The sequence below is a fragment of the Anopheles coluzzii genome, chromosome X (genome assembly GCF_943734685.1).
Source record: "Anopheles coluzzii chromosome X, AcolN3, whole genome shotgun sequence".
In the NCBI taxonomy this organism is placed as follows: Eukaryota; Metazoa; Arthropoda; class Insecta; order Diptera; family Culicidae; genus Anopheles; species Anopheles coluzzii.
Window position 1 is genome coordinate 1,343,138 of NC_064669.1, and position 25,412 is coordinate 1,368,549.

A 25,412-nucleotide genomic window follows, 5' to 3' on the forward strand; every position below is an offset into this window, starting at 1 on the left:
GTGAGGGAGAGAGAGATAGAGAGAGCGAGAGAGCACATAAATCGAGTGAGCATTAGAAAATCGATAGAAAATGAAAGAGGATTAAGAGCAGCAAACAAGAGAAGAGAGAGAGAGAGAGAGAGAGAGAGAGAAACTTGCAATAGGCAAAAATTATGCAAAAGTGCCAAAATTATGTGTATCCCAGTCCCGCTCACTCCCCTTCTCTCCATCTCTCTCGCTCTCTCTCTATCTCTCTCTTTTTTTTGTATCTTCTAATCGTTCTTTCTCGCTTCCTCGGTGGTGGTGATGATGAGGTGCGGAGACTGACCGTCCTTGATCCCTTCGATGTCAACCCTACCCCTCCTCCCCCCCCCCCCTCTCCCACTCCCCTCACCCATCAACGCGGCTCGACATAACCCATCGCTAAATCAAACAGAAGGAGCTCACTGTCGCGCAAAAAAAGGTCCCGTGATCCAGCCCTCCCCCCCCTCCCCCCACTCACCCCCTTCTCACACGCACCCCACATTCCTCAACCCTTCAAGGGGGCTGTTCCATCCCAGTATCTGTTGGAAGGTAGGGGAGTGGGAGGTGGGGGGGGGGGGGGGCAAACAACCAGCAACTCATCTTTCCACACCATCCCACCCTACACACCCCCTCCTCCGGGGGGTACGAAGATGCCCTCCGGGGGCATATTTAGATTGGCTTAAGTCTCTCTACTTCTGTGCCCGGCTGTGTTGAGCGAGGGGGAGGGAGGGTTAGCTCTTCTTTACTTCTTCTTGTACTTCCGCACCCCCCCCCCCCCCCCCTAAGCGAAACAGCGACAAAAATTGTAAAGAAATAAACAAACCCCATTTAACTGCGACAAAACTCGATCGCGTACCCGGATTAAGGCGCACAGAAAATGGGAGAAAAAAAAACCGGGAACTAGTGAGAGAGCGAGAGAGAGAGAGAGGGTGTGAAAGGGCCTACAGGACCACCTTCCTCTCTTTAACGGTGAAATTGCACTCAGTGCGCGGAGGGATCTTGTTTTTTTTTTTAGAGGGTTTGCAACATGTTTTGCAACCCGATGTCCTACACTCCTCCCCACAACGTCGTCCCTCCTTTCCCCTTCCACAGGGGTGGGCTGCTTAATTTAGTTTTAGTTTTTTTTTTGTTTGCAAAATCTTCCCGCGTGCCTCTTCTCCTGGATTGGTCAGTGCGTAGAGGGGGTGGGATGTTGTTGTGTGGAGCACATCCTCCCCTCCCCCTTTACACCGAGCCACCACACACACACACACACACACACCAGTAGACTCTGCGCACTTTTTTTTTGTTGTGCACTACTCTTAGCTCTCCTCTCTTTCTCTCTCTCTCTCTCTCTCTCTCTCTATCGGGAGTAAAGAAAAAAGGATTGATAAAGGGGGTAGTGGAGGTGGGGAGGGAACTCACTGAGTTTCGCGCCACGCGCTCACACACTACACTGCAGATATTGTAGGGAAACAAGATGTGTTGCATATTTGATTGTAGAGATTGACCCCTCCCCCCACCTTCCTCACCCACCCCAAACATCCCTCCTTCCCCACCAACGTAGTTCATCAATTTTTATCTATGTTGGCTGTACACGTTAGTGTGCGGAGTGTTTTTTTGCCTAGATGTACACACACACACACACACACACACACACACACACACACACACACACACACACACACGCGCGCACACAGTCGTGCAAAATTTTGGCGGTGGATTTGATTGATGATGCTTGCTCAAAAGGGGGTTGTTGGTGGTGTGGTGACGTAAGAGGAGAGTGATGGAGCCGGCCGAGAGGAGGAGGAGGAGGAGGAGGAGGAGGAGGAGGAGGAGGAGGAGGAGGAGGAGGAGGAGGAGGAGGAGGAGGAAGAGTAGGAGGAGGAGGAGAAGGTAGTGGAGGTAGTGTGTTTGAAAGCAGATTTTGGGAGTTTGAAGTTGCTCTTAGACACACACACACACACACACACACACACACACACACACACACACACACACACACACACACACACACACACACACACACACACACACACACACACACACACACACACACACACACACACACACACACACACACACACACACACACACACACACACAAGCATACATAGTGAGGTATTATGTTTTCATTTTGGTTGTACATTAAACTCTTCAAAAAAACCGCTCAAAAGCTCCTTTCGATTGGGAAAAAACAGGTAAAAGACTGTGTGCGCAGACAACCAACCTTATCTTCTGTTTAGAAAAAAAAGCTACAAATTAGAATTGCAATTTTTTGAAGAACAGTTTGAAATTGAGCTTGATAAGTTGAACCCGAAGAGGAAGAAGAAGAAAAAAACAAATCAAAAATCGTCCCGAAAGTTGTGTCCTCCAGACTAAATCAAATGCAGAGGAAAAAAAACCAAAAAAAAAAATGTCAAAATTCCAGCTCCCACACACAAACACACACGTAGTGGAACAAGTTTCGATAATTTTTGCATTTTTGACGATCCCAACGGTTTCCTCCTGCCCCTGTGTATTACCGGGTCGTAAAAATCAAGTCAAATCCGAACCACCACCACCACCACCACAAAAAAAAGAAAGGGTTCGTCGCCGAGGGGGAAGTAGTTGGTTGTTGTTGTGTGCTGTTGTCCAAAATTTCGCTTTCGAAGAGTTGTAGCACACTCAAAGCGGCAGAGAGAGAGAGAGAGAGAGAGAGAGAGAGAGAGAGAGAGAGAGAGAAGGAGAGAGAGAGAGAGAAGGAGAGAGAGAGAAGGAGAGAAAGAGAGAAAGAGAGAGAAAGAGAGAGAGAGAGAGCGAGAGAGAGAGATACAGAGAGGAGAGAGAGAGAGAGAGAGAGAGAGAGAGATACAGAGATACAGAGAGAGAGAGAGAGAGAGAGAGAGAGAGAAAGAGAGAGAAAGAGAGAGAGACAAAAGCTACTGTGAATTGCAAAATAAGCGAAGGGAAAATGTGTTTTTTTTTTGTTAGGGGAAGCTATGGGCCGCACGTGATCAGCGCGAAGAATATCGAGAAATAACAAAAGATAAAGACAATTGCCTCCGAACAAACAAAGCGGGCTGGGCATTTTGGTGCTTTTTTTTTTTTTTTTTTTGCACTGCCCCCAACGACAATGGCGGGGGGCAAAGCGGCAGGATGGCGACAAGGGCGAAAAAGATTAGAAAGAAACCATCGGAGAATGCCGTCGGAGAGCGACCAACACACACCACCACCACCACCACCACTCTAGCCCCAAATTTACCAAAAACTAGACACACACATACGCATACGCACTAATACCATCGCACAAGGTGGCGGCGGCGCCGCGCGCAATTTCGACGAGATATTTCGCGTGTGCCAAAAAAGTGGTTCAAATCTCGACCTTCTAAAATTCACTCCCCACCGACAAATCTAACGCACACACACACACATAAAGTATGTGCACAAAACTGCCGTCTGTCTGTGTGTATGCGTGTAGCAAGTAGCAAAAATACTAACGCACACCAACGAAAAAGGCAGGCAAATTTTTGGACCGCGCGTACCGTTAGAAAATGCGCAACAACCCCCTCGCGCTCGCGCGCTTCTTCCCTTTCGCGCACCGGTTTTTTTTTCGTTTGTGGGGGGGAAAGGGGGGCTTGTTAGTCGGTGTGTGCTAAAAAACGCTGAGAGCATTTTGTGTTGGAGAGGGGGTTAGGGGAGATTTGTAAGAAGGCAGGGTGCAACGAAAAAAAAAATGAGGGCAAAAGGGAACAGGAATTAGCAAGGCCGGTTTTTGAAGGTTTCTGTCGGTGTGTGTGTGTGTGTGGTGGAGATTTTTCGGTGAGCTGAGAGGCGCGCGAGAGTTAAATTTTTTTTCCACAAAAAAGGGGAGTAGTGGGAATGGGTGACGGCGCACAGTTTTGTTTGGAGACGGCGGTTTGCGAATTTAGAGGCCCCCCCCCCCCTCCCCACCAACACAAAAAACCTGCTTCGTTTGATTGTTTTATTTTTTTTTTCTTTGGATTTTCAAATCGTTGCAGGCACCGCTCTAGGAAGATTCTTCGAGCGGACACAAAAAATCCTCTGTGTTTGGGGAAATAGCAAAGCAAAGATGATGGAGCTTATTGTCCTTAACATCGCCTTTTATTCCCACACAACAGAGCAAAACCTAAAAATCGAACAAAATTTGCACGTTTCATCGGACGAACAAAGACCCGACGCGGTCAGACAAAACACAATATTCCGTGAACTGGGCAGTAGGCAATTTTGGGCCCACAGAGCGACAGTACAAATGGCTCTACGGGGAACGACCGAATAGCTACAATCAAAAGTAGACGACACACCAACGGCGCCCCCCCCCCACGTACATTGTTCACTCAAGAAATAGAGAGCGCGTACGCGCGCATCTGGCACGCGCATGTGTTTCCAGGAAATGACGCGCTGCTCGGACACAAACATCCGCCAACTGCGGCCCAACGGCTAGGCAAAGCGCAGTCCCGGGAGCATGCAGAAAAGAAAACGGAGGCAACATTTCGCGAGAAAATTCAAACCCACACACACACACACAGCGTTTGTGACAAAATCGCCAATCAAACCAACAAAGTACACAGGGATTGCCGCATCTGGCGACGAACCCGCGAGTTATACACCCAACAGTCAAAAGCCGAAGATTTTATATTGACCTTTCGTTTTTTCTATCTGTCTCTCGCTCTAATTTGAGTGATTTTCCCTTCGTGAGTATCCACGAGCTCCCTCGTGTGGTTGTTGTTGTTGGAAGTTGAAACCGAACCCCCTTCGTGCGCTGCCAAAATCAGCGAAGAACGAAATCGAGTGGCTCAAGCGAAAAAACGAAAAAAAATGACGAACGAGTGTGCTGTGACAATAACACACACACGCACAAGGCGACACCCGAAATCTGGTGCGATATCGGCTTTCAGTGGAGCAAGTACACACATGCACACATTTGGCCACACCAGCGCTCTGTTCTAGTGCAGGTAGTTTTCTGCAGTCCACGGTGATACTACACACAGCCACGCACTTGGCGATACACGCTGTGTGGTGGACGTTCAGAATTCAGTGGTGCAAATACACACATGCATACACTTGGCGACACACGCTCTGCTGTGCGGTGAGATTTGTGTTCTGTGTCCAGTGGTGCAAATATACACACACACGCACTTGGCTACACACGCAGTACGGCGCGGTTGGCTTGGCAGAAGCGCATACACACATTCACGCAGTAGGCTTCACTTTCAGTTGAGTGAGGTTGGTGCTTGTGTGGTGTTTCAGCGCTTGGCGGATAAACCCCGTAAAAAATGGAGTTTTGTTTAATTTGAGGTAAGTAAAAGTGATTAAAATTATCAACCAACATCCCCCCTTCTAATTAATATCTTTTTTTTTCCATTTCATGTGTGTTTGACGGCGAACGGAGACAACAAAAACCTGTGGCTGTGTCGTAGTGTTGGAGCAGTGGCCCGTACAGTGCAGCGAGAAAAACCAGGAGCAACAGCGATGAGGAGCAGAAAGTACTGTGCTGAATTTGTTTTTTTTTTACTGTGCGAGTGTAAAAAGTGTTTTTTTTTAATTATGTGCGTTGATTTAGAATTAAGTGCAGTGATTATTGTGCAAGTGTTGTGTTTTTTTGTATTCTATGTTGGTTCGATTTTCAATAAATCGAAATACGATACTATAATGGTGTGCACTGTATCATTTCGGAAAGAAATCCTGGCAAAAAAGGGGGAGGGGACTAATTAAACGAAGGTTCGTGCAGACCCCCGTTCGGGTTTTGCTTCGGCTTCGGGTTTGCTTCGGCTTCGGGACCCGACGGATCACTTGAATAATTTCGCCAACTGAAGTTCTTTTTCAAGCGCGTATTCAAGCGATCTCTGAGTGCTGGTGCCTGGTGGGCACATTTAAAAACGATTTTTTTTTCGCACCAAAAATTGGGATCGCACACAGCTATCAATGTTTAGGTGTATTCCTCGCTATAGACAAAACAGTTCAACGTCCCTTTCACAACACACGCACATACGCGGCAATGTTTGGAGAAGCCAGAAGTTTTCCAATCGCCAAAGCAGACAATGCTTGGGAAGGAGTTTTTTTTTTCCTTTTTTGCTACCAATTTCTTTACCCCGCGTGTGCACTTTTCTTAGACCAACAAGAGACACGCTGATCTTCGTCGTCTAGAGACACACACACACAAGCAAAGCATTGCACACACGCGTGTTGGAGAATATTCGGGACATCTGGACCAGGGGGAGGGGGGAGGGGGGGGGGGGAATTGAGCAAACGCCGCCGGGCAGCAAGACATCCCACAAAACAGGAAACGGGACCACACTTGCAAAAACAAACTACAACGCAACGAGAAAACAGGGGTTCGTCTTCTGCCTTAAGCTGCAGCCAGTTTTAAACCACTTCAGAACAAATTTAGATGTTTTTTTGTTTAATACAGAGACTTTGAGCTTATTGGCCACATTCGCCTCTTAGCAATGTTGGATGAGAATTTTAAGTGATTCTAATAATGCCATTTTCCTTTCGCCTTTCCCGTGCACACAAAAAAACGAATCGTAAAAGGGCGCTTACAAGGTTTTCCTATGGGGTTCTGGGACACTTTCTGGACTCTTTCCTATTGGAAGTGAACTTCATAAGTTGGAAATTGGACTCTATGGCACCCTTTTAGGACAGGCTCGTTGGAAATTCCTATTGGCTTTGTCCAACAAGAGTCCAATTCCCATTACAATAAGTTCATTTCATGCAAGAAAGAGTCAATAAAGTGTCCCACAGCTATGAGAACTCCTGGAAAACCCTATATTTTAAGAAGAAAAAAAATATTAACAAATCCCCAAACATTGCACGCACTTTGCCCCGCAGGGGCCTTTTGTTTCACTACTAATCCTGTTTGACCTTCCTTTCCCCAAGTGACACAAATCGTACTTTTCTCAAATACAGGATTTTTCTGGCGTTCTCATAGTTGTGGGACACTTTTTGGACTCTTTCATGCAGGAAGTTAACTCCATATAACGGAAATTGGACTCTATGGACAGGCTGCTTGGAAATTCCTGTTAGATTTGTCCAACAAGAATGCTGTAGAGTCCAATTCTCACAACATTAAGCTCATTTTTCGCATAAGAAATCAATAGAGTTCCACAACTGTGAAAACTCCTGGAAAACCATGCAACAATTACGTGAAAGAAAAACACCATTCAAAAATGAAAAAAAAATTAGAATTTTTCCTAAGATCCTAGCCACTTTACCTCTCCCCCGGGGCGGCACCTCCCGTGCGGCGGAACACCAATCGCTAGCAGCCCCGGACCTTGGGGGGGGGGGGGGGGGGGGGGTTATCCCTTCCCGCGCGATGACCGTTGAGACTCTTGTGCGGTGTTGTGTCCCCGCGAGTCGTAGCGTTGCCGAGTCCGGAAAATTTCAGGATGTGTTTTGCTTCAATTTTGTTGTTGTCGTTGGAGTTTTCTTGTTTTTTTCTCTCTCTTTTCTTCTGGTGTTGGGTTGATAAGTTGACGGTTGGTGGGTTTTTTTTGGTGTTGCTTGTGAGTGTCGGGCGAGCAGGCAGGTACCAAGAAACAGCGCAGCGTTTACTTTGGATGTTGTTGTGGTTGTGGTTGTTGTTGGTGTTGTTGGTGCTGGGTGCACAAATTTGCCCCAAACACGAACACGGATTTACCCAACAGTAGAATGCCGGCAATTTTGCACACACTCACAAATACACAATCGCGCACGCACACACACACGCAATCACACCAAAATGCAGGGGTTCTGGGCGCGCCCTCCTTCCACTTCTCGCTTTGCCGGGCACACACATAAACACACACACACACACACACTTTCCTCCTCCCCAGGAAAAGTAGACCCTTAACACCGGATCGAAGTGGTGACAGGCGGCAGGCGGCACTCCACACATGCGTTTTTGTTTTCGGCGGCGGCGCGCGCGCCAGCGACCGCGGAAAGCCCTCCCGCGGGAAAGACGGGGCGCTGGGGGGGAAAACGTTTTGCTTATTTCGGGCACAACTTTTACCGCAAATGTGAAAGATAATGGCGCGGCGTACACCACACGCACACCACCGCCCGCGCACCACACGGTACCCCCGGGCGGCACCAGGGGGAAAAAAGGGATTTGGCAACTTGCACGCGCACGCGGCTTGAGAAAATTCGGGCCGGCGCGATGATGTTTTGCGCGCGCTTGGTTCGCAAACTTCTTTTTGCCCTTTTTGGGTTGTTGCTACAGCACCACCATCACACTCTTATACACATACACAAACACACACGCACATACAAACACATGTACACACAGCAGGGGGGCGTTGGGGGGACACGTGAAAACAGACGGTTTTTGTTCCCCCGGCGCCCGGTTGTGATTTTTTTGATGCTTTTTTTTGTGCAAATTTTAAGCCGCGACAATACGCAAAACCCCCAAAAAAAAAAAACCGCACAGGAGCAGCTGGAGGAGCAGCTTCACCCCGTCCCCCTTCGCGTTTGTGTGTACTTGGGGGTTGTGCACCACGGAAAAGGGTTTTTGCGGGGATTTTTGTTGCGAGTTTGATTTCGGGGTTGCCCTGCCCGATTCGATTTTGGCAGCACTCGCGCTCTCTCTCCGCGCGCGCGTGTGTGTGGCTTGTATGGTGGTTTCCTTTTTTCTTTTCCTTTGGGCCGGTTCTTTTCTTTTTCGTTTGCTTGCAGGGGGGGGGGCTGCCTTGCTCGCAGAAGGGGGCCAACTTACTGCCGGGCCCGCGGACGATCGGCTCGGGACTGACAGCTGAAGCCGCTCGCGCATCGCGTGGTTGCGCGCAGCCAGATTAGATCGTGTGCGTGTGTGTGTGTGTTTGTTTGTGTGTGTGTTGGGTACGCAGTGGCGACCACCCCAAAACGCGCGCTAGGGTGGCCGGCGCTCACGCTGAGCGCAGCGGCCATCTCGCTCTGGCATCGGCTTTTGCAAGGTTTACCTTTGCTGCGGGATGGAGGTGGGAGTACATCCCGGTCTGCTCCAGAATTTTGGCACAATTGCGGAAGAGAAAAAGAGAGAGAGAGAGAGAGAGAGAGCGAGAGAGCGGGCGCATGGCATCGTGTTTGAGAGAGTGCGGGCGCTGTGCGAAAAGTGGGTGGTTTTGGAAGGTTTGCCTTCTTTTGCGCACTGGTGCGAACGAGATGGAACGCTAAAATCGAGAGCCGCCAACCGGTACGCAGGGCGAGATTGCGCTGCGCCGGGAGAAAGAGAGAACGGCATGCGCTCTCTTGCCTCGGGCGCTCAGGCATGTGTGCGCCGACCGATTAGAGAGCGCAGGGGTTAGCAAATTTGAGTGTTGAGGCGATGATGTAGGGATTAGAAGGAAAGAAAAACTGAAGCACAAAAAAAAAATCCAGACTACAGAGACCGAGACAATCGAAATGCACATAATGGTTTGTGATGCGATTTGTACTTGATTGCGAACGTTTGCATCTTGCTTTTTCGTTGTTTGCCCATTTCTGCATTATGGTTACAAATAAAGAGCGGGCAGGGTCAGGGCTTTGCAACGACGTATCATGTCATATCTTCCGTCATGTTATTTAGTAAATTATTGGAATTTGAAAGGTCCATTAAAACCGATTTGCTTACTTTCCTTTCGCTTGCACAATTCGCACTACGTTCTATGTGTGTCAAAACACACGCGTGTCATAAGAGGGAGTATTGCGCATTTTAATTAATGCCTTGATACCTTAATGAATGATAAAAAATATATATTCATAATTTGGATGACACATACAAGCTGCAACAAGAGCCACAAAATTACTTGCTAAACCCTGCGAGTACCGAACCAAGTATCGAACCAAGTTTTTACTAATGATGTATTTTGCGTATGTAATATACTCCCAGGACATGATGCTAAATGTACTACTTTACTGTACAAACTGTTGCCAATTGTTGGGGTATAGTTGTGTATCTGGAGTAGAGATGTGCTGTATGGAGCGCACCCACGGCTCCGATCCGACTCCGACTATTGTTAGTTCGGTTCCGACTCCGGCAAAATGGAACCACTAGATCTGCCCGGAGTCGGAGTCGTTCGGAGTCGTCCGGAGTTGACCGGAGTCGTCCGGAGTCGACGACTCCGAACGACTCCGAACGACTCCGAACGACTCCGACTCCGGGCGACTCCGGGCGACTCCGGGCGACTCCGGACGACTCCGAACGACTCCGACGACTCCGAACGAGTCCGAACGACTCCGGACGACTCCGACTCCGGGCGACTCCGGACGACTCCGGACGACTCCGAACGACTCCGAACGACTCCGGATGACTCCGACTCCGGGCGACTCCGGGCGACTCCGTACGACTCCGGACGATTCCGAACGACTCCGGATATTGCAGCGCGGACCTACCTTCCGGAGTCGATTCCGAATTTATCGGAGTCGGATCGGAGTCGACTCCGGATTTTTGCCAACTTTTCCCATCACTAATCTGGAGGTTCATTATTTGATGATTTTTGTGTGTGAAATGTCATTTAAAATATCTGTATTTTATTTCATTTTCACTCGATAGCAAAATAGGCCCATGCTGAATTAATCGATAGAGTTTGTATCCATTACTGCTTTAGCCTGTAGCTGCCTGATCATATCAAATCTTTATAAAAATACATCAGCCTGTTTAACTTTCGTTTATGCTCCGGGTTTCAGCAGCAGGCAAACACATGTACAAACCATTCTTTAAAGAGGCGTATGAGGCCAATTGGCTCAAAGTCTCTATAAAAATAAAGAAAAAAAAACCCATTCTTCCCCATCCCGTCAAATCTGCTTACGTTGAGCAGGTCGTAAACAGAATGAAGGGAAGAAGAAAAAGCTCCGAGTGATACGATTGAAGTCCATCGGTTATCAAAGTACGGTATGCTGAGTGTTGTGCTGGGAGTCCCCGAAAAATAACGCAAACAAAAACGGATCCAGCTCAAAACCTAGCGCGAGGAATTCTTAGAAGATGACAGCGGCGGCCGTCCGCACACGGGGCGACAGTGGTTATCGCACGTTCGTGGAATAAGATCCCTGCAAACGATCATTTTCTCAACACCGTAGACTCTTTGAACACACGGACGATAGTCATTTGACTCTTGACTCGCAATTTATTGTGGCCAGTTCAAGAATGCGCTTGTGCAGCGTTGATGCCCCCGCTTTTGGGACAAAACTTGAAGCAGTGCATTTCGATGCAAAATAATCACAATTGTGTACTTGCCGGATCACCACGAACATCTGGCAATGGGCAGCGATTGACTGCCCCTGCCTCTGTTGCTGCTGATGCTGCTGCTGCTCTCCCAAACGCAGGTCAGAACCAATGAACTTAGAGCGAGAGAGAGAGAGAGAGCGCGCGCTCACAACGCGCGCGTTCAATTGCGAATCCCGTACGCACACACTTGCGAGCGCACATCCCGCTTGAATGTATGTACACTATCACCTTGCCGAACGCGACAAAAAGTGCCGGTAATGCCCAAACGGTGTGTATTTAGCTTCAACCCGCTTCCCGGCCCAATCACCCTTTTTATTTAACCACCCCCTCCCTCCGCGCCGCGCTCACTCGACCGCCAAAACCTGTCTCCCTTCACCAACGCACGTCACTTGTCGCTTCCACGTGTGTGACGCCATTCGCTTTTGCGCGATCACTGCGGAATCGTCAAGATCGCGAACGCCTCTCTCGCTCCGCTCGTCCAATGCTCGCTTTCTCTCTTTCGCGAGCGCGCGCTTTCCAATCGCTCCCTCTCTGTTACTCTTCCACTTGCGTACCACACAACTGTTCTCTCCTGCAGCGTGCCAGAAACCGGGGGTGCGCAAACATTCTTTATCATTCGCGTATCAATATTCGATACTGTTCTCTAATTAACCTCTAATTTTCGTACTCTATCTCTTTCCGCTCGCGCGTTAGTGCTCTGGGCAAGCGATAGAGTTTTTCGTTCAGGAACGACTCTGCCTGTCCTGCTTTCTCGCAGTCCGCGTGCCCTTCGAGCGTCACGAGTGAGCGGATTAGATTGCAAAAAATAAAATAATACACACATCACCTATCGCGATGATATAGGCACACACACACACACACACACATGCACACATTTAAAGGTTATGTCGCTGCTTCATCGCTTCTTTTTTTTTTTGGGGGGGGTTTTGTTAGCTTGCTTCACCTCTTTCAGGGATCTCCTACTCTACATCTCATTCCAAATTGCTGTTTTTTTTTCGCTTCGTTTTATTTTGATAAGCGTCATCCCCACGCACACAAACGGATCATCTATCCTGCTCGCTCGTGTGTGCTCCCCGCAAAACACACATCACCACCTCGCAGGGCAGTTGACAACGTGTTTTTTTTCCTTTTTTTTTGCTCGGCGGGGGATGAGCGCAAGCGAGAGCAGCCGCACATCGTGCACTGTTCGCATCAAGCGTTTCTTTTTTTTTTTCGGTTGCTTTTGCAAACACGAAGCAATTTGGTTGCATCGATTTTGTTTCGCTTTCAATCGGTGTCTTCGGTTAAATTTGACGCTCCGGGTCCCGGTTCGTGCGTGGCGGAGGGATAAAACGGTTGCTTGGGGGAAACACCGGAGTGGATTGCGCGTGTTGGTAAATGGCGTGCGCAAGCGAGAGCGCCCTCTGGTTGGGCGGTTGGTGCAAGGAGCAACCGATCACTTGCCACACACTGGTAGCAGATCGCACCCGACGTCAAAACCGATCCTCGCACACAGCGAGAGAAGGGCGATAACGGCTGGTGATTAGAACGGGCCCAGTCCCCAAGCATCACAGCGCACACGGCGAGTGTGACCCTTCTTGGCGGGCAATCCGCACATCTAGCCGATTAGCAAATTGATCGGCAACTAATTGGGCGCTAATTGGCAGGTTGAATTAGAACACTAGCCGGTGGGATAAAGAGCGATAACGCGCCGCTTCGCTACACTACGGGGCAGGTTTTGCTTTTTTTTTTTTCCTGTGGGAAAAGCAGCAGCTGTACCCCTCCACCCCCCCACCCCCCTCGCAACCCTTTTATCTTCTTGGTCACCCTTCACCAATAAGCTAACGCGCACCGTAAACTATACTGTCCCCCTTTCCGCCAAACGTGGCAAACTTCCGGTGAATGTTGCGGCTACAGACGAAAACGTTGTAATGTTTAACCTTCTGGAAACCGCCGAACAGGCCGAATAAATCTGCGTGGAACGTGGTAGGCGAAGGAGGAGGAGGAGGAGTTGTAAAATTTCGACAATGGTCATTTCGCGTTCACCACCGCCCGTCGTGGAGCCGTCAAGAAAATGAGAAAGATAGAGGAGGGGAAGAAGGGGTATATATATTTCACTTGGCTAAATCTGTCCCGTTTGCTTTCTCGTTTATATTTGCTTCGCCCACTCAGCTGCTTAAGGCGGGGGAGGGGGTAGAGATCGGACTCATCCTTCGACTTGTGAAAGAGACGCTGGTCCGGGGGGAGGTGTTTGGCGAAGCAAAGGGTGAAGCCAAAAACTCACCAAAAACCTACCCCGCCGGTCCCTACCGAGGCGTCCCTTTCGCGAAACCGGTGCCGGGAGATCCACACGATCCATTTCAATTCAGCCTCAGTAAAGCAGCCAAAAACAAAGGCAACAAAAAAAAAATCACGCACAACTCTCACACACACACACACACACACACATCGTCCACCCCTCCCGATCAAATCGAAAGCCACCGAAAGCGCCCGAGTTCGCCAAAGAGCGACAGGGGGCGGTTTGAAACAAAAAAAAAAAAAGGGAACGCGAGCAAAGTGTGAACACACGCGGAGTACAGGGGTCCGCGTTGTGGGGGGGGGGGGGGGGGGGGGGGAAGGAAGCGGGGCAGCGGCACAAGAGAAAGAAAACGGCCCAAAATCCGCACACCTACCACCATCCGTCGCCCTTTCTACCAATCAGCCTCTTAAAAAAAACAAAAAAAAAAAAAACAAAAAACAAAACAAAACATAGCGAACACAGCGAAAAAAAAAAAAAAATCTGCAGCTTTCGGACATTTGATCCGATTCATCAGTGTGTTGGTGTGTGTTGTGTGTGCACGGGCAGGCGCGCGCGCTATTTTGTTTCTTCCATCTTCTTCACCACCACGGTTTGATTCAATTTTTGTTTCTTGTTATACCGCCCACCCCCCTCCATGACAATCTTTTGCCATTTTGCCATTTACCTTTTTTTTTGTAAGAAAAAAAAAAAAAAAGACTTCTTCCTCTCGTTTGCGCACAATTTTGCGCCCTTCTAACTTGGCCGGATCGGCGAAACAAGATCCACCCGCGCCCGCGTCAACCAACCAATAACACAAAACAGACAGTGTGACATGGCCCAAGTGTCCGATACAACAAAAAAAAAAAAGAGTCCCCCACGAAAAAGAAACACAACAAGCAAAAGCAAAAGGGTAAAGCAAGCAAACGCAATCGTTATCGTGTGCGGGCGGACGGGCGGGCGAGGGTTTTGTTGGGTCTTAGAAAACTGATTAAAATTGCGCGTCCAGCGCAACCGAACCGGAACCCGGAGGGGCAAAAGAGAGAGAGAGGGGGGGGGGGGGGGGGGGGGAGGAGGCAAAAGCGTTTTTTGGGCTCCCAAAAAACCAAAACCAAACCAATGAATCACACGGCGCGGCGAGCCCTGACGAGGGGTGAGCATTTATTTTATTTCGTCTTTTTTCATTTGCTGTTTTTTTTGCTGTTGTTGTTGCTGCTTGCCTGCCGGTGTTAGCGAGGTCGTTTTTATTTTCGCTGCTTGGGGAATGCCGGTTGCGGTGGTGTGTGCGCGCGCCGCCTAGTATTGGTGGAGGTCGACCGTCGGGTAAGCACCGACCGACCGGGGCCCTAATTTAGAACGATCTCTGTGCGCTCACGCGACATTCAATGAAGTGTGCGGCAAGTGTGTGTGTGTGTGTGTGTGTGTTGATAGAGTGTGCAAAAAAGAGCCTCCTCGCACGAACACATACGAGCAGCAGAGCACCGGGAGGAGCGAAGTAGAATATTGCATATTTGTGCCGTTGGTGCCCGCACACATTGTTGCTCTTGTGCAGCACGCTGCTGCGCCAAACGCACCAAACACAACACGTGGCCGGCGAAAAAATAGCGCTGTGGGGAGAGACGCAAAACAAAAAAAAAACAAAAAAACGCGCAGACGTTTGCAGTTCATCTTGCAATGGGAGGTTACGGGTGTTTGAGGAGATCCTTGCTAGGCACGCGCTTGGGTTTGCTCGTTACCGTTGCGCAAATTCCAGGGGTTTAGAAAATGCAAATTTGACGCTTTAGATTGAGTGCGAGAGGAGAGGATTAAAATAGGCTCTTGTACTCTCTGTCTCTCTGTCTCTCTTTCTTTCTTTCTCGCTCTCTATCTCTCTCTCTCTCTCTTTATCTCGGAATTTTTATTTTTGCATCGCAAAACTCTCAGCGCTGCTCAACGACCAAATCTCTTACTAATTAGAGACCACACAAACTGCTTGCAGCAAAGAGAAAGAGAGCGATAATGCATTGTAATAATAAATCCACACACAAAACCTTTTCCCTTGATAGATCACGGCAGAAAATGAAAAAAAGAAAATAACATGACAAGCACGACACAGCAAAGAAAACAACAACTCCGCTAGGAATGGTGCGACGAGTGGTGTTCGCTCTGGCCTTCTCCTTTCGCCAAAACCAGCACAACCCAGCCGCATGATGACCCAACCGACGAAACAGAAGAGCAAACCTTCCCCCCCCCCCTCCCCCTCAAAAAAAGGCACAAGAACACCCAACATAAAGCTTGGGAGGAAGAAAAAGAAGAGCGAAAGATATCAAATGAAACTATCACCCTTAGCTCCGAACCCCACCACCACCCCTCCCACTCAAATAAGCTAAACACACACACACACGGCGCACAACGAGAAAGGGACACAAAAAAAAATAGCACACCACCCCTCCCAAAAACTTCAACACAAACACAAAAATTAAATAAAAAAAATCCGCAACGCACACAACGCACGCAAGAACAACAGCAGCAGCAGCAAAATGGCACAAACTGGGCATGACATAACCCTACCGAACAATACACACACACACACACACACACACACACACACACACACACACGAGTGACCAAAAAGAAGAGGAGGGGGAAGAAGAAGAGATGGAAAACGGGCCGAAACGGTTGTGGATACAAATATACCGAAATTGGCTCATCGCTCTCCGGCAAGCGCCACCCTCATCCCTTTCCTCCGCCCTGTCGCCTATCTAGCATTCAACAGCCGCCGGGCGTAAAGGGCAGTATCCCGGTGTGTGTGTGTGTGTGTGTATGTGGGGGTAGTAGTGGAAGGGGGCGGAGATGAGGGGTTCTGCAATGTGGCTGGGAAGCTGGGAGCGGGAATTCTGAGACAGCGTTGGTTTGGGGGTTTTTTTTTGGATCGGTGTGGCAAGGGGGGGGGGGGGGCGGGGTGGTTTGGGACCCTCGACACCTTACCCTTCAAATTGCGTGTGCGCGCGCGGCCCTAGGAGTGTCCGACACAAGCGAGCGAGCGAGAGAGAGAGAGAGAGAGAGCGCGTGAGAGGTTCCTCGCTTACGTCGTGGCAGTTTTGTTTTCTTCTTCTTCTTCTTCCTCTGTGTTTGCTTCTTAGTTAAAGTTTTGGGGTTGTTTAGTCCTATTCACCACCTTGCCCGAGCTCGCCTCCACTGACCCTAATTGGTGTGAGTGTCAATTTTTCGACCCCCTGCGTCACACCCCTTTTGCTATGCTTAGAGATCGTTGAGCCTGAGACGCGCAAAAACGCGTCTGTGTGTGTGTGTGTGCGCGCCCGCAAAAAGGGAAGCCAAGGGAAGGAATAGGTTACATGCGTGTTGTTCGATGGCGGGTGGCGGTGGTTATGTTGTTCTTTCTTGGCTTCGAATTTGGACGCCGGCAAAGCACACTGTTGCCGTCACTGTATTGCACACCTTTTTTTTATTGCCTTTTCTTCACTACGGAGAGAGAGAGAGAGAGAGAGAGAGAAGATGGTGTCTAGATTTCTTTTTTCGCATTTCGCATTTGATGCGAGGTTTCGCTCTCTCGCTCTCTAAAGTAACCTTTTTTTTTTTTTTGGCAAAACCCTTCCCAAAACCAGCCCCTAGACACAACCGAACTGGACCTTGTGCGGCACGCACACCGGGCAGGGGGGTAAGGAGGGAGGTGCTCGGTGCCGTGGGCTCGTATCGCAAGATAACGGAGGTTCCTGTTCCGAAGGGCAACGCGAAACAGAGGAACAGTGAGCGCGGAGGCAAGCGGGAAAAGGGCAAGGAAGAGAGAGAGAGAGAGAGAGGGTGGGCGAAGGTGGGAGGGAGTGTTTAGGCGAGAGTGAGCGTCAGTTAGAAGAGAAATCATGTGTTTGCTTCCTTCGCTCCCTTGGCGGCGCATCGCCAACCGTGCAGCAACCTCCCAGGCATACCGTGTCTGTTATTTTATAGGTTGAGCGAATTTTTCGACCCCCCCACCCCCCTCCTCCACCCTCCTGCTCCTCCTCCTCCCCTCACTCCTTCTTCTTTGGGTGCTAATTGTGCTACATTGAATGATTTAGAAGCGCGAAAATGTTGTCCCCCTTTTGGCTTTGGCCGGTCGCCGCCTGCCCCGTCCACTTGACCGCACTGAGTCATTGCGCACTGAGCCGCTCGCTGCGCGGGCGTCCCACGCTCTCCAAAGCTCGATCGGAATCGATGTCACCCGGCGCCGATCGGACGCCCGGGCGGGACAGGACCGTGGCACGGCGCACCGACGGTGGAGACGGCATCGAAAATGGAAAGCGGGCGCCTAGCGCGAAGGTCACACCGAACTTTTCCAAGACATCTCTCTCTCTCTCTCTCTCTCTCACCATGCAACCCCCGCCCTATCCGACCTTGTCCCGTTGTTGGACGAATGATTTAACTTAACCTTTTTGTGCGAAGATAACAATAATGCGTCGAGCGGGTCTTAGAAAGCCGCCGGAGTACCCTTTCTCTTCCCCTCTCTTTCCTGCAATCACTATCACTGACAACGGGCTGGAGCTATTTCGCTGCCAGCAAGCAATCCATTGCCCTTCCTTCAAGCATCCTCTCTTACCTTTTCTATTCCACATCTTCTCCTTCTCTCTCTCTCTCTCTCTCTCTCTCTCTCTCTCTCTCTTGTGTGCCAAAGAGACGTATGATAGAGGCAAAGGTATGTATGAAATACGCATCACTTAAAGATTTGGTGGGCGACCACACATCGATATCACCGATGTAGCTGCCCCGGGATGTTCCGACACCCGAGGGATATTCGACGCCGCACTCCTCCAGCAATTTTCCCCCCCTTGCCTGCCGCCCCCTTCCCCGCGGTGCGAAGATGCCGCCCAGATCCTCTCTAGGCGTTTGTCGCCGCAACCCGCAAAAAAAAAAGGGAAAATCATTTAACTGCTTTGCATACTCGATTGGGACGAGCGGAGTGCTGCCCACCGACCGAGCTACCGGTGGACCCTACCGCACCCGAACTAGACCACTCCGGAGGATGCGGTAAAGATGGGATTAATGCAACAACAACGCCAACAAAAAAACCGATATTCGCATATTTTGCACTGTAACAAAGTTGTTTCACAAGGGAAACGTAGGGATGCGGGGAGGGGGAGGTTGGGGGGGGGGGGCGGCTGCACATCTTCCCGAACGTTGCCAGCCCAAAGCGGCATTACCTGGGATGATAAAAACCAGTCCTTCCGCTTCTCCCGGATTACCTTTTTTTTATTTTTTAGTTTAGTTTGGTTTGGTGCCTTGAGCTCGGTTAGGGGTCTTGATAGGCGAAGAATGTGATTGTGGAAGGCGGTTCGTTGCCTGTTTCTTGTTTTTTTTTTTTGCATATCTGCAAAAAAAGTGGGCCTCCTAGACCGTTTTAGCGGGAAACTAGCACTAAAGGCACCATCCACATAAAATAAGGCAACAAATTAAGTAAAGAGCTGCACGCACACGCACACAGCAGGTGGCGCTTCTCGCTTCCTCTCGCTTCCTATGCCTATCGGAACCTGCCCCGGATCCGATCACGCTCGTTCCGATCGGCTGGAAGTTCGACAATTCCAGTATTACCCGTTTGCCTCCTGCTGCTACTAACACCCCCCTCCCTCCCCCCCCCAAACCCCATCACGAAAGAAGCAAACAAAAAAAAAGGCTAAAAGGCGGGCGTGCGCGCACCCCGAGCTTCTGGGCGAGCTTCTGCCCGGTTCGACAGGTTAATAGGCGGCACAGTTGCACTGGAGTAACCTGGCACCGGGCCCGACCGGTGGCCATATCGTCCCGGCCACCAAGCGGGCAGCCCGGATTGTTTTATCCGCACCTTTTCTTTCCCCTCTTTTTGGGGCTTTTGGCTGCGCATCCCAGCAGAGCCGGCAGAAGAGCCGGCGGCCTCATTCTTTCCGCGGATACGGAGGGCACTGTGTGTGGACCCTGAAACCCCCCACCCCACCAAGCCCCGCGGCTCGCGGAAGGGTGGCGCAAAGGCGCATCAATTTCGGTTATTTACAAACTTCCGAAATAAACGTCCGGGCCGGTGGTCCCGGAGCCCCGGCACCCGGATGCGGAAAGGAAAAGGTGAACCAAAAGGGAGGAGGAGGAGGAGGAGGAGGAGGAGGAGGAGGAGGAGGAGGAGGAGGAGGATGAGGGAAAAAAGTGCGAGGGAGGGATAGGAAAAGAACTGCGTATCACTTGCGGCCGGCGCGAAGGAAGTAAAGCAAGAAATTACCTCCAGCAAAGTTCGCAGCTAAAACAGGTGCGCTCGTGGCTTCCCACTTCTCTTCTCTCTGCTCTCCCCAACCACCACAACCCACCACACGACTCGCTTTCCTCCACGCGTATCGCTCCTACGATTAATGTGATGCATTAGAAATTGAGGATGAAAAGAGCGAAAATGCGAACGTTGCGGGCGCGCGCCCCAGCTTAGAACTGGACTGCCGTTTTTTTTCGATCCTCCTCCCCCCCCCCCCCCCCCCCCCCCCCTGAGTATGTGCGGTGAAGCTATACAAGGTGAGGAAAGAGGGGATGCTAAATTAAGTTAAAAAGCTTCCGAAAAGGAAATAGCACACACACACTCGCGCGGGAGCCTCCGTCCGCATCTACGAGCGCGAACGGAACAAGAGTCCCGATGCGGACGGGGCCAGCGCACTTCCGGATGTATCGAGCGAAGAAAAAGGGAGTGGAAGCGGGAGTGAAGATGCTGATAAAAAAATAAGGTACACCAATGTCTGAGGAATGTGTGCGTGTGTGGAAGGGGAGGTGGGTGAGGGAGGCGTAATGAGCGTTTCCGCGTGTGGGTGCTGGCGCGCGCGCGCTGGCCAGCGCGCACGCGAGGGCTATTCCAGCGGGCAAACGAGAGCAAAAGAAAATTCGACCCCCCCCCCCCCCCCCCCCCGGGATGCCTTCATTTCACCCGCACCCGCACCGGCTGGCAAATGGACAGGTGGTGGGCCCACCACTGCACCGCGCAAGAATGCGGAGGCAAATTATCAAACAATAATGTGGAAGTAGCGTATTATAATTCGGCAGCGCGAGTGGTTCTGGCTGGCGCGAGGCAGCGGGGGCTTTGAGAGTGCGTCTCCCCCGCCTAGTGCCCGGAACAGGAAGGAAGGAAGGAAGGAGCAGATCGAATCGGTGCTATTAATCGATGCATTGGCAGCCCATTTAATGATTATTGTTTCGAGCGCGAGCGGGCGCGCGCGCGCGTTTTCGGTCTGCCTACGGGTCTGCGCGAATCGTTACACTGATAATAACCGCCAACCTGGCGCCGCCGGGCGGTGTGTCCATGCGGCTGAAGCCACGGCCGCGGCCGTACGGTAGGAGTGGTTTGGGAAGGATGGGGCTCCCTGCCTCGCTCGTTCGCCCAACAAAGTTTGGCCTGTGCCGAGCCTGCCCTGGAGTGCCTGCGGAGGCAGGGAAGCAGGGCAACTAAAACAATTCAAAAATGGTGTGGAGCTGGGGCGGCGTGGGGCGTCGAGCATCTGCGGCAAACTTCAGTGCCCGTTTCCCGATAATACCCTGTCCCTATTTCGATACCTGCGATGCTCCGATTTTTCCGAGGCTTTCGGGAATGATTCAATACCCGGAGCAGCAGGCGGACGCAAGAACGGCTGCCATAGGGAGGGGGGGGGGGGCGAGGTGAGTGGGACAAAGTGGGGGCAATTAGTGGCCAACCAGTGGCTCGCTGGTGGAAATTGGGCGGCCGATGGGCGGCCGCTTTATTTTTTCTCGGGCAGGGTAATGATTTCTTTTAGAATTAGATCAAGCGCATTGTGGCGTAGGAGAGGAGCAGATTACGGTGGGGTGAGGGAAGCAGTGAGTGCGAGTTATTGATGGAGGTTTGGGGCCGCTGGTGATCTTCAGCGCCAGGTCGCGCGTTGGGCCGGAAGTTGGCGGGAGGGTGATGTACCGGGCGTTGATTCACTTCCGAGTTCCGAACTGCTCAATACCTGCGTACCGGGAACTTTGAACTCCTCCCATATGGAACGGTGTTCTCTGGAAGTTCTGCAATAATTTCGTATACCTGTTATTGGGAGCTCTCAAGTCTTCAATTAGCTTTAAATCAGTTTCAAGCTTCCAAGTGCTCCAATAGGGATCTACACACTGGATTTAGGATACCATAGAATTGAGAGTTGGGACAGATATGAATTCAGGAGATCAGTATAAGCACGTTAGGGTAAATGATCTGTCCCTAAGAGCCGGATCAGCTTTCCATGGTTTGTACCACATTGTTACTGACAACACTTTGGGCCCTAGTTTCCTGAGAATATGTCCAAGATACCGATGTTCGCCATCTTGGCTCTCCAAAACGGTTAAAATTGTAGAAGCAGGCGGGATTATAGAATTATGTTAACTTTTCAGGGATTTTGGAACTATGAGCGAGTTATTCAAGCAGTGTTTCTGTTTCCAACAAAATTGGGCTACTTTTTAATGGGCTTCAGATTCGCCACAACCAGAGGATTAGAATTCGTGAAGGAATACCAAAATCGAGTTCTGGTCAATATCTGGGTGTTGACTTGAATCAATGTCGATCCACCGCTGTCTAGTTTTTTTATGATTCTTTGTCACTCTGAAACTCCTCAATTTCCCGTTATATTGTTAATTCTCTTGGAAGTTACCCATACGCTAACCCTTAGAGACCGACACAGCAAACAAACAGGAATGAGTTCAAAAGAATTGAAGTACTATTTGGAAAAAAGAACATTAAATGCTTCATTCGATTGGACGTCTAAAAAGAATCACAGTGTGTCACCTTCTTTCATACAAAAGTAACAAGAGCTAGTAAAACTCAGGCACAAAGCAACAGTTAGGAGATGCTGTAGTCCGTCCCGCTATAAGTTTGAGTCATCCAAGTGCTCCAAGCAGGAACTGTTTGTCTTTCATTTCTTGTTTCAATCAACTGTACCATCTTCATTATTTCATTATTTCTATGCAGCCTCTAAAATCTGCCTCATTTATACTGCTTCTCGAGACTTTCGTAAGAGATTGCAATCTCTATCAAATAAAATAAATCATTCCGTTGATGCCTGCCAGCGGCAGAGGGCTCCCGCAGCTCCGCTAGGAGGGCGATGGAATGGCACGGTAAGACACACAAACTCAACCCCGGCTGGACCTGTCACACCCGATCGGATCGGGACTAACGGGATGCAGAGGTCGATAAGGTTGCCGAACGGAGTGGGCAACCACATTGAGCAAAAAAATAAAAACAACAACAACAACGAAGAAGCTCCACCAGATAACATCGATGCTAACAAGCCTCAATCTCGCCCACCAAAGTCGCAAAGTGAGGAAGGGCGAAAGGGAGCCGGCACACGGGACCGGGCAGGTCAATTGCACCGCAATAATGCGTCAAGCTATCTGTGCTAACCACCTGTCCGGCCGCCTCCTGCTTCTCACTGGCTCCAAATTATCCGGATTCTAGCACCTCCCGGAGCAGGTTGCTGTTTGCGTGCCGTTGCGATTCTTACTGTACTTTCCTCGACCGACGCGTTCTACCAGTTCCTGTTCCTGGTTCCAGGGCATCCAGGGAGTTGGCAAGCACGCGACATTTTACCTAAAAATATACGCTTACCGCACCGTTTGGCAGGGCTTTTTTTCTTCTTCTCGCTTTCGAGCGAGATTTGCTGGTACTGCTCATTCTGCTAACTGTTGTTTTTTTTTTTTTTACTGCCGATCACCCTACCCCACCACTCCAGGCAACGGTTACTTTCGGACCGGAATATTTGTGTGTGTGTGTGTGTAGTTATGCATATACATACAGACACACGCCTTAGTAGAAGTTAGGGCGCAAAAGGTGACTCTTTTTTTGTAAGACCCCGACGAGCAGGGCCCTCTCTATCTCTCTCTCTCTTTCCCTCGTTCTTTCTCACTGCCCCCGGGGTCGGTTAGGGATTCAAGTTTCTCATTAGTGATCATTTCTGTTTCCCGGTGCAGATTTCATCAATAGGTTTGCTGAAATGGTTCTCTTCTCGCCTCTCAGGGCGCTCGATTGGCACCGCTTCGCGCGCGCGCCCGCGCTCCTAGCCGTGCGGGCCAGCGGAACCGGATTCTTCTTGGCCGTGTGTCGCTCGTAAAACTCGACCGGGAGCTGAGGGAGCGAGTGCTGGTAGGTTAATATTCAGCCCTCTTCACCGTCCCGGGTTTCGTGCAAAAGGGGCGCATATTTTTACAGCAAATATTTATCAATGTTTTTCCCTTTTTTAGCGCCTGATTTTTTTTGCTGCTGCTGCTGCTGCTGCTGCTGCTTCTTGCCTGTTTGCGTAGAGCGTTGGACCATCGTATCCCCATCCCCCCGCCTGGAACATCATCATAGAGATCTGACCTGTCCCCGTTATCGGGGTTGGCCGGGCAATGGCCTTGCTATTGCCACAGACACACATGCATGGATTGCAAACAAGGAGAAGTGAAATGGGGACGGTAAACACACGGACCCAAGGGACACATCCGGGTAGGGACGGCTGACGGTGCCGGTCATCAAGAGCTTTAATATTAGATGATGGTGAAGGATCAGGTCGATCACCCAACGGTGCGATCACACCAAGCTCGGTTGTGGAACAAATTTCTGTGTGTGTGTGTTTACAGGTTTGTTTTTTTTTGCATGAATAAAATCTCATACAACACAAAATTTAAAATATCCACGTAACCAGCCCGCCAACAGCCCTAAACCTTTTTCGCGCACCGAAAATAAGAAAGAGAAGCAAACAAAAAAAGGAAAGTCTTCACATCGAACGGAAACGCAAAACAGTTACATTTCCCTTCCAATGTTATTTTCGGAGTTAAAATCCGTTTCCCTTTCACCTCTTCCTTCGCCGAACCGTTGGGTGCCCGGGACAGGTGCCTATCCTCCCGTTTTCCGAGCACCGTTTGATCGCTCATCAGCTAGTGAGCCCTTCGACTTTGCTCGAATGGCTCGTGATCTTTCTCTTTTGTGGTGCTTACTCCATCGCTTCTCTAGCTGGTTTCGAGTACTCTTTTTGGGGTCTCCCGGCCACCCCGTAGCCCTTGCGCAGTCCCGTAGCGTATCGGAATTTTTGGCAAATGCCCACCAACACCACGACACGCCGCGTAACGCTTGACCGAGCTAGAGGTGTAGGAAAGGTATGGCAGTGGAACAAAGGGTATAAACCTAAGCGCAAACCAAGCACCCGGGCGACCCCCAATTCCAACCTTCGCTCGATGGGTTGCACTGCCAAGCTCAAGTCCTCCCTCTCCACCTGGCCCGGATTTAAGATGAGCGAAAAACACCGAGAGAGAGAGAGAGAGTGAGAGAGAGATAGAAGGAGAGTGAATGATCCAACCCGCCAGTAACACGTTAGCCCACGACCTCCCTCCCGCGGGCACAGCATCGAACGCGAATGCGTGTGCAAAATAAAGCGAAAACTACTAACCAACAGCGCAAACATGACGAGCAGTGCCGCGACCAGAAATGCCCGCGTGACACTAGCGCCTACCATCGGCGGTTGGTGGAAGCCTTTTTGGGCGACTTGTGGTATTCGTTCAATTTTTCTTTTCTGCTTCTGAAGGGTCATTCTCAGCGCGATGGATAGTTGAAGCGTACGGAGTGAGGGATTTGCTTGTGACAGTTAAAAACCGGGAGAATCATTGGGACGTTAGGGGCATTGCTTTAGCCTTATACAGCATTGTTAGGCAGAGATAAGAAATAGCAATTGGTTTTGAAATGTGCAATTATGCTTTTATTGTCATAATACTTATGTGTGTCTTGTGTTAGCAAATGAGAAATAAGAGCAAAAAGGGCTTGACATCTGATGAAAGTTTCCTAGATAATTGCATGAATAATCTACTGATCGGATGATATTTAAAGTCGATTCATCGTACAGGATTGCAGTATTTTTATTTCTATTCGATTCGTATCGAGAATATGAATATGAAGTTGCTTTTGAACTCAAATCAAATAATCTTTTAAATACATTGACTCGACGACGAGAGTACTGGAATGAAGAATAACCCTAATAGCCTGGGAAATATAAATATCCAGTGGATTCTAGATCTAGTTTACAACCGCCGATGATAATG

The 25,412-nt window shown here is 49.9% G+C and overlaps 1 protein-coding gene across 5 annotated transcripts in view; it reads right to left on the minus strand.

Annotated features, from left to right (window-relative positions):
* LOC120947246 (broad-complex core protein isoforms 1/2/3/4/5) overlaps window positions 1-25,412 on the minus strand; it is an 87,445-nt gene that overhangs the window by 55,799 nt on the left and 6,234 nt on the right. Inside the window, exon 1 of one of the 5 annotated variants that reach the window (XM_049610101.1) lies at window positions 8,675-10,412. The exons of 1 other annotated variant lie outside the window; for it this stretch is intronic. In XM_049610101.1, coding sequence (XP_049466058.1) covers window positions 8,675-9,207 — 533 coding nt within the window. In that variant the 5' untranslated portion in view covers window positions 9,208-10,412. Of the gene's footprint in view, window positions 1-7,196; window positions 10,453-25,412 lie in introns of those variants that run through there. 3 more of the 5 variants (XM_049610092.1, XM_040362445.2, XM_040362419.2) reach the window with 3 other exon arrangements.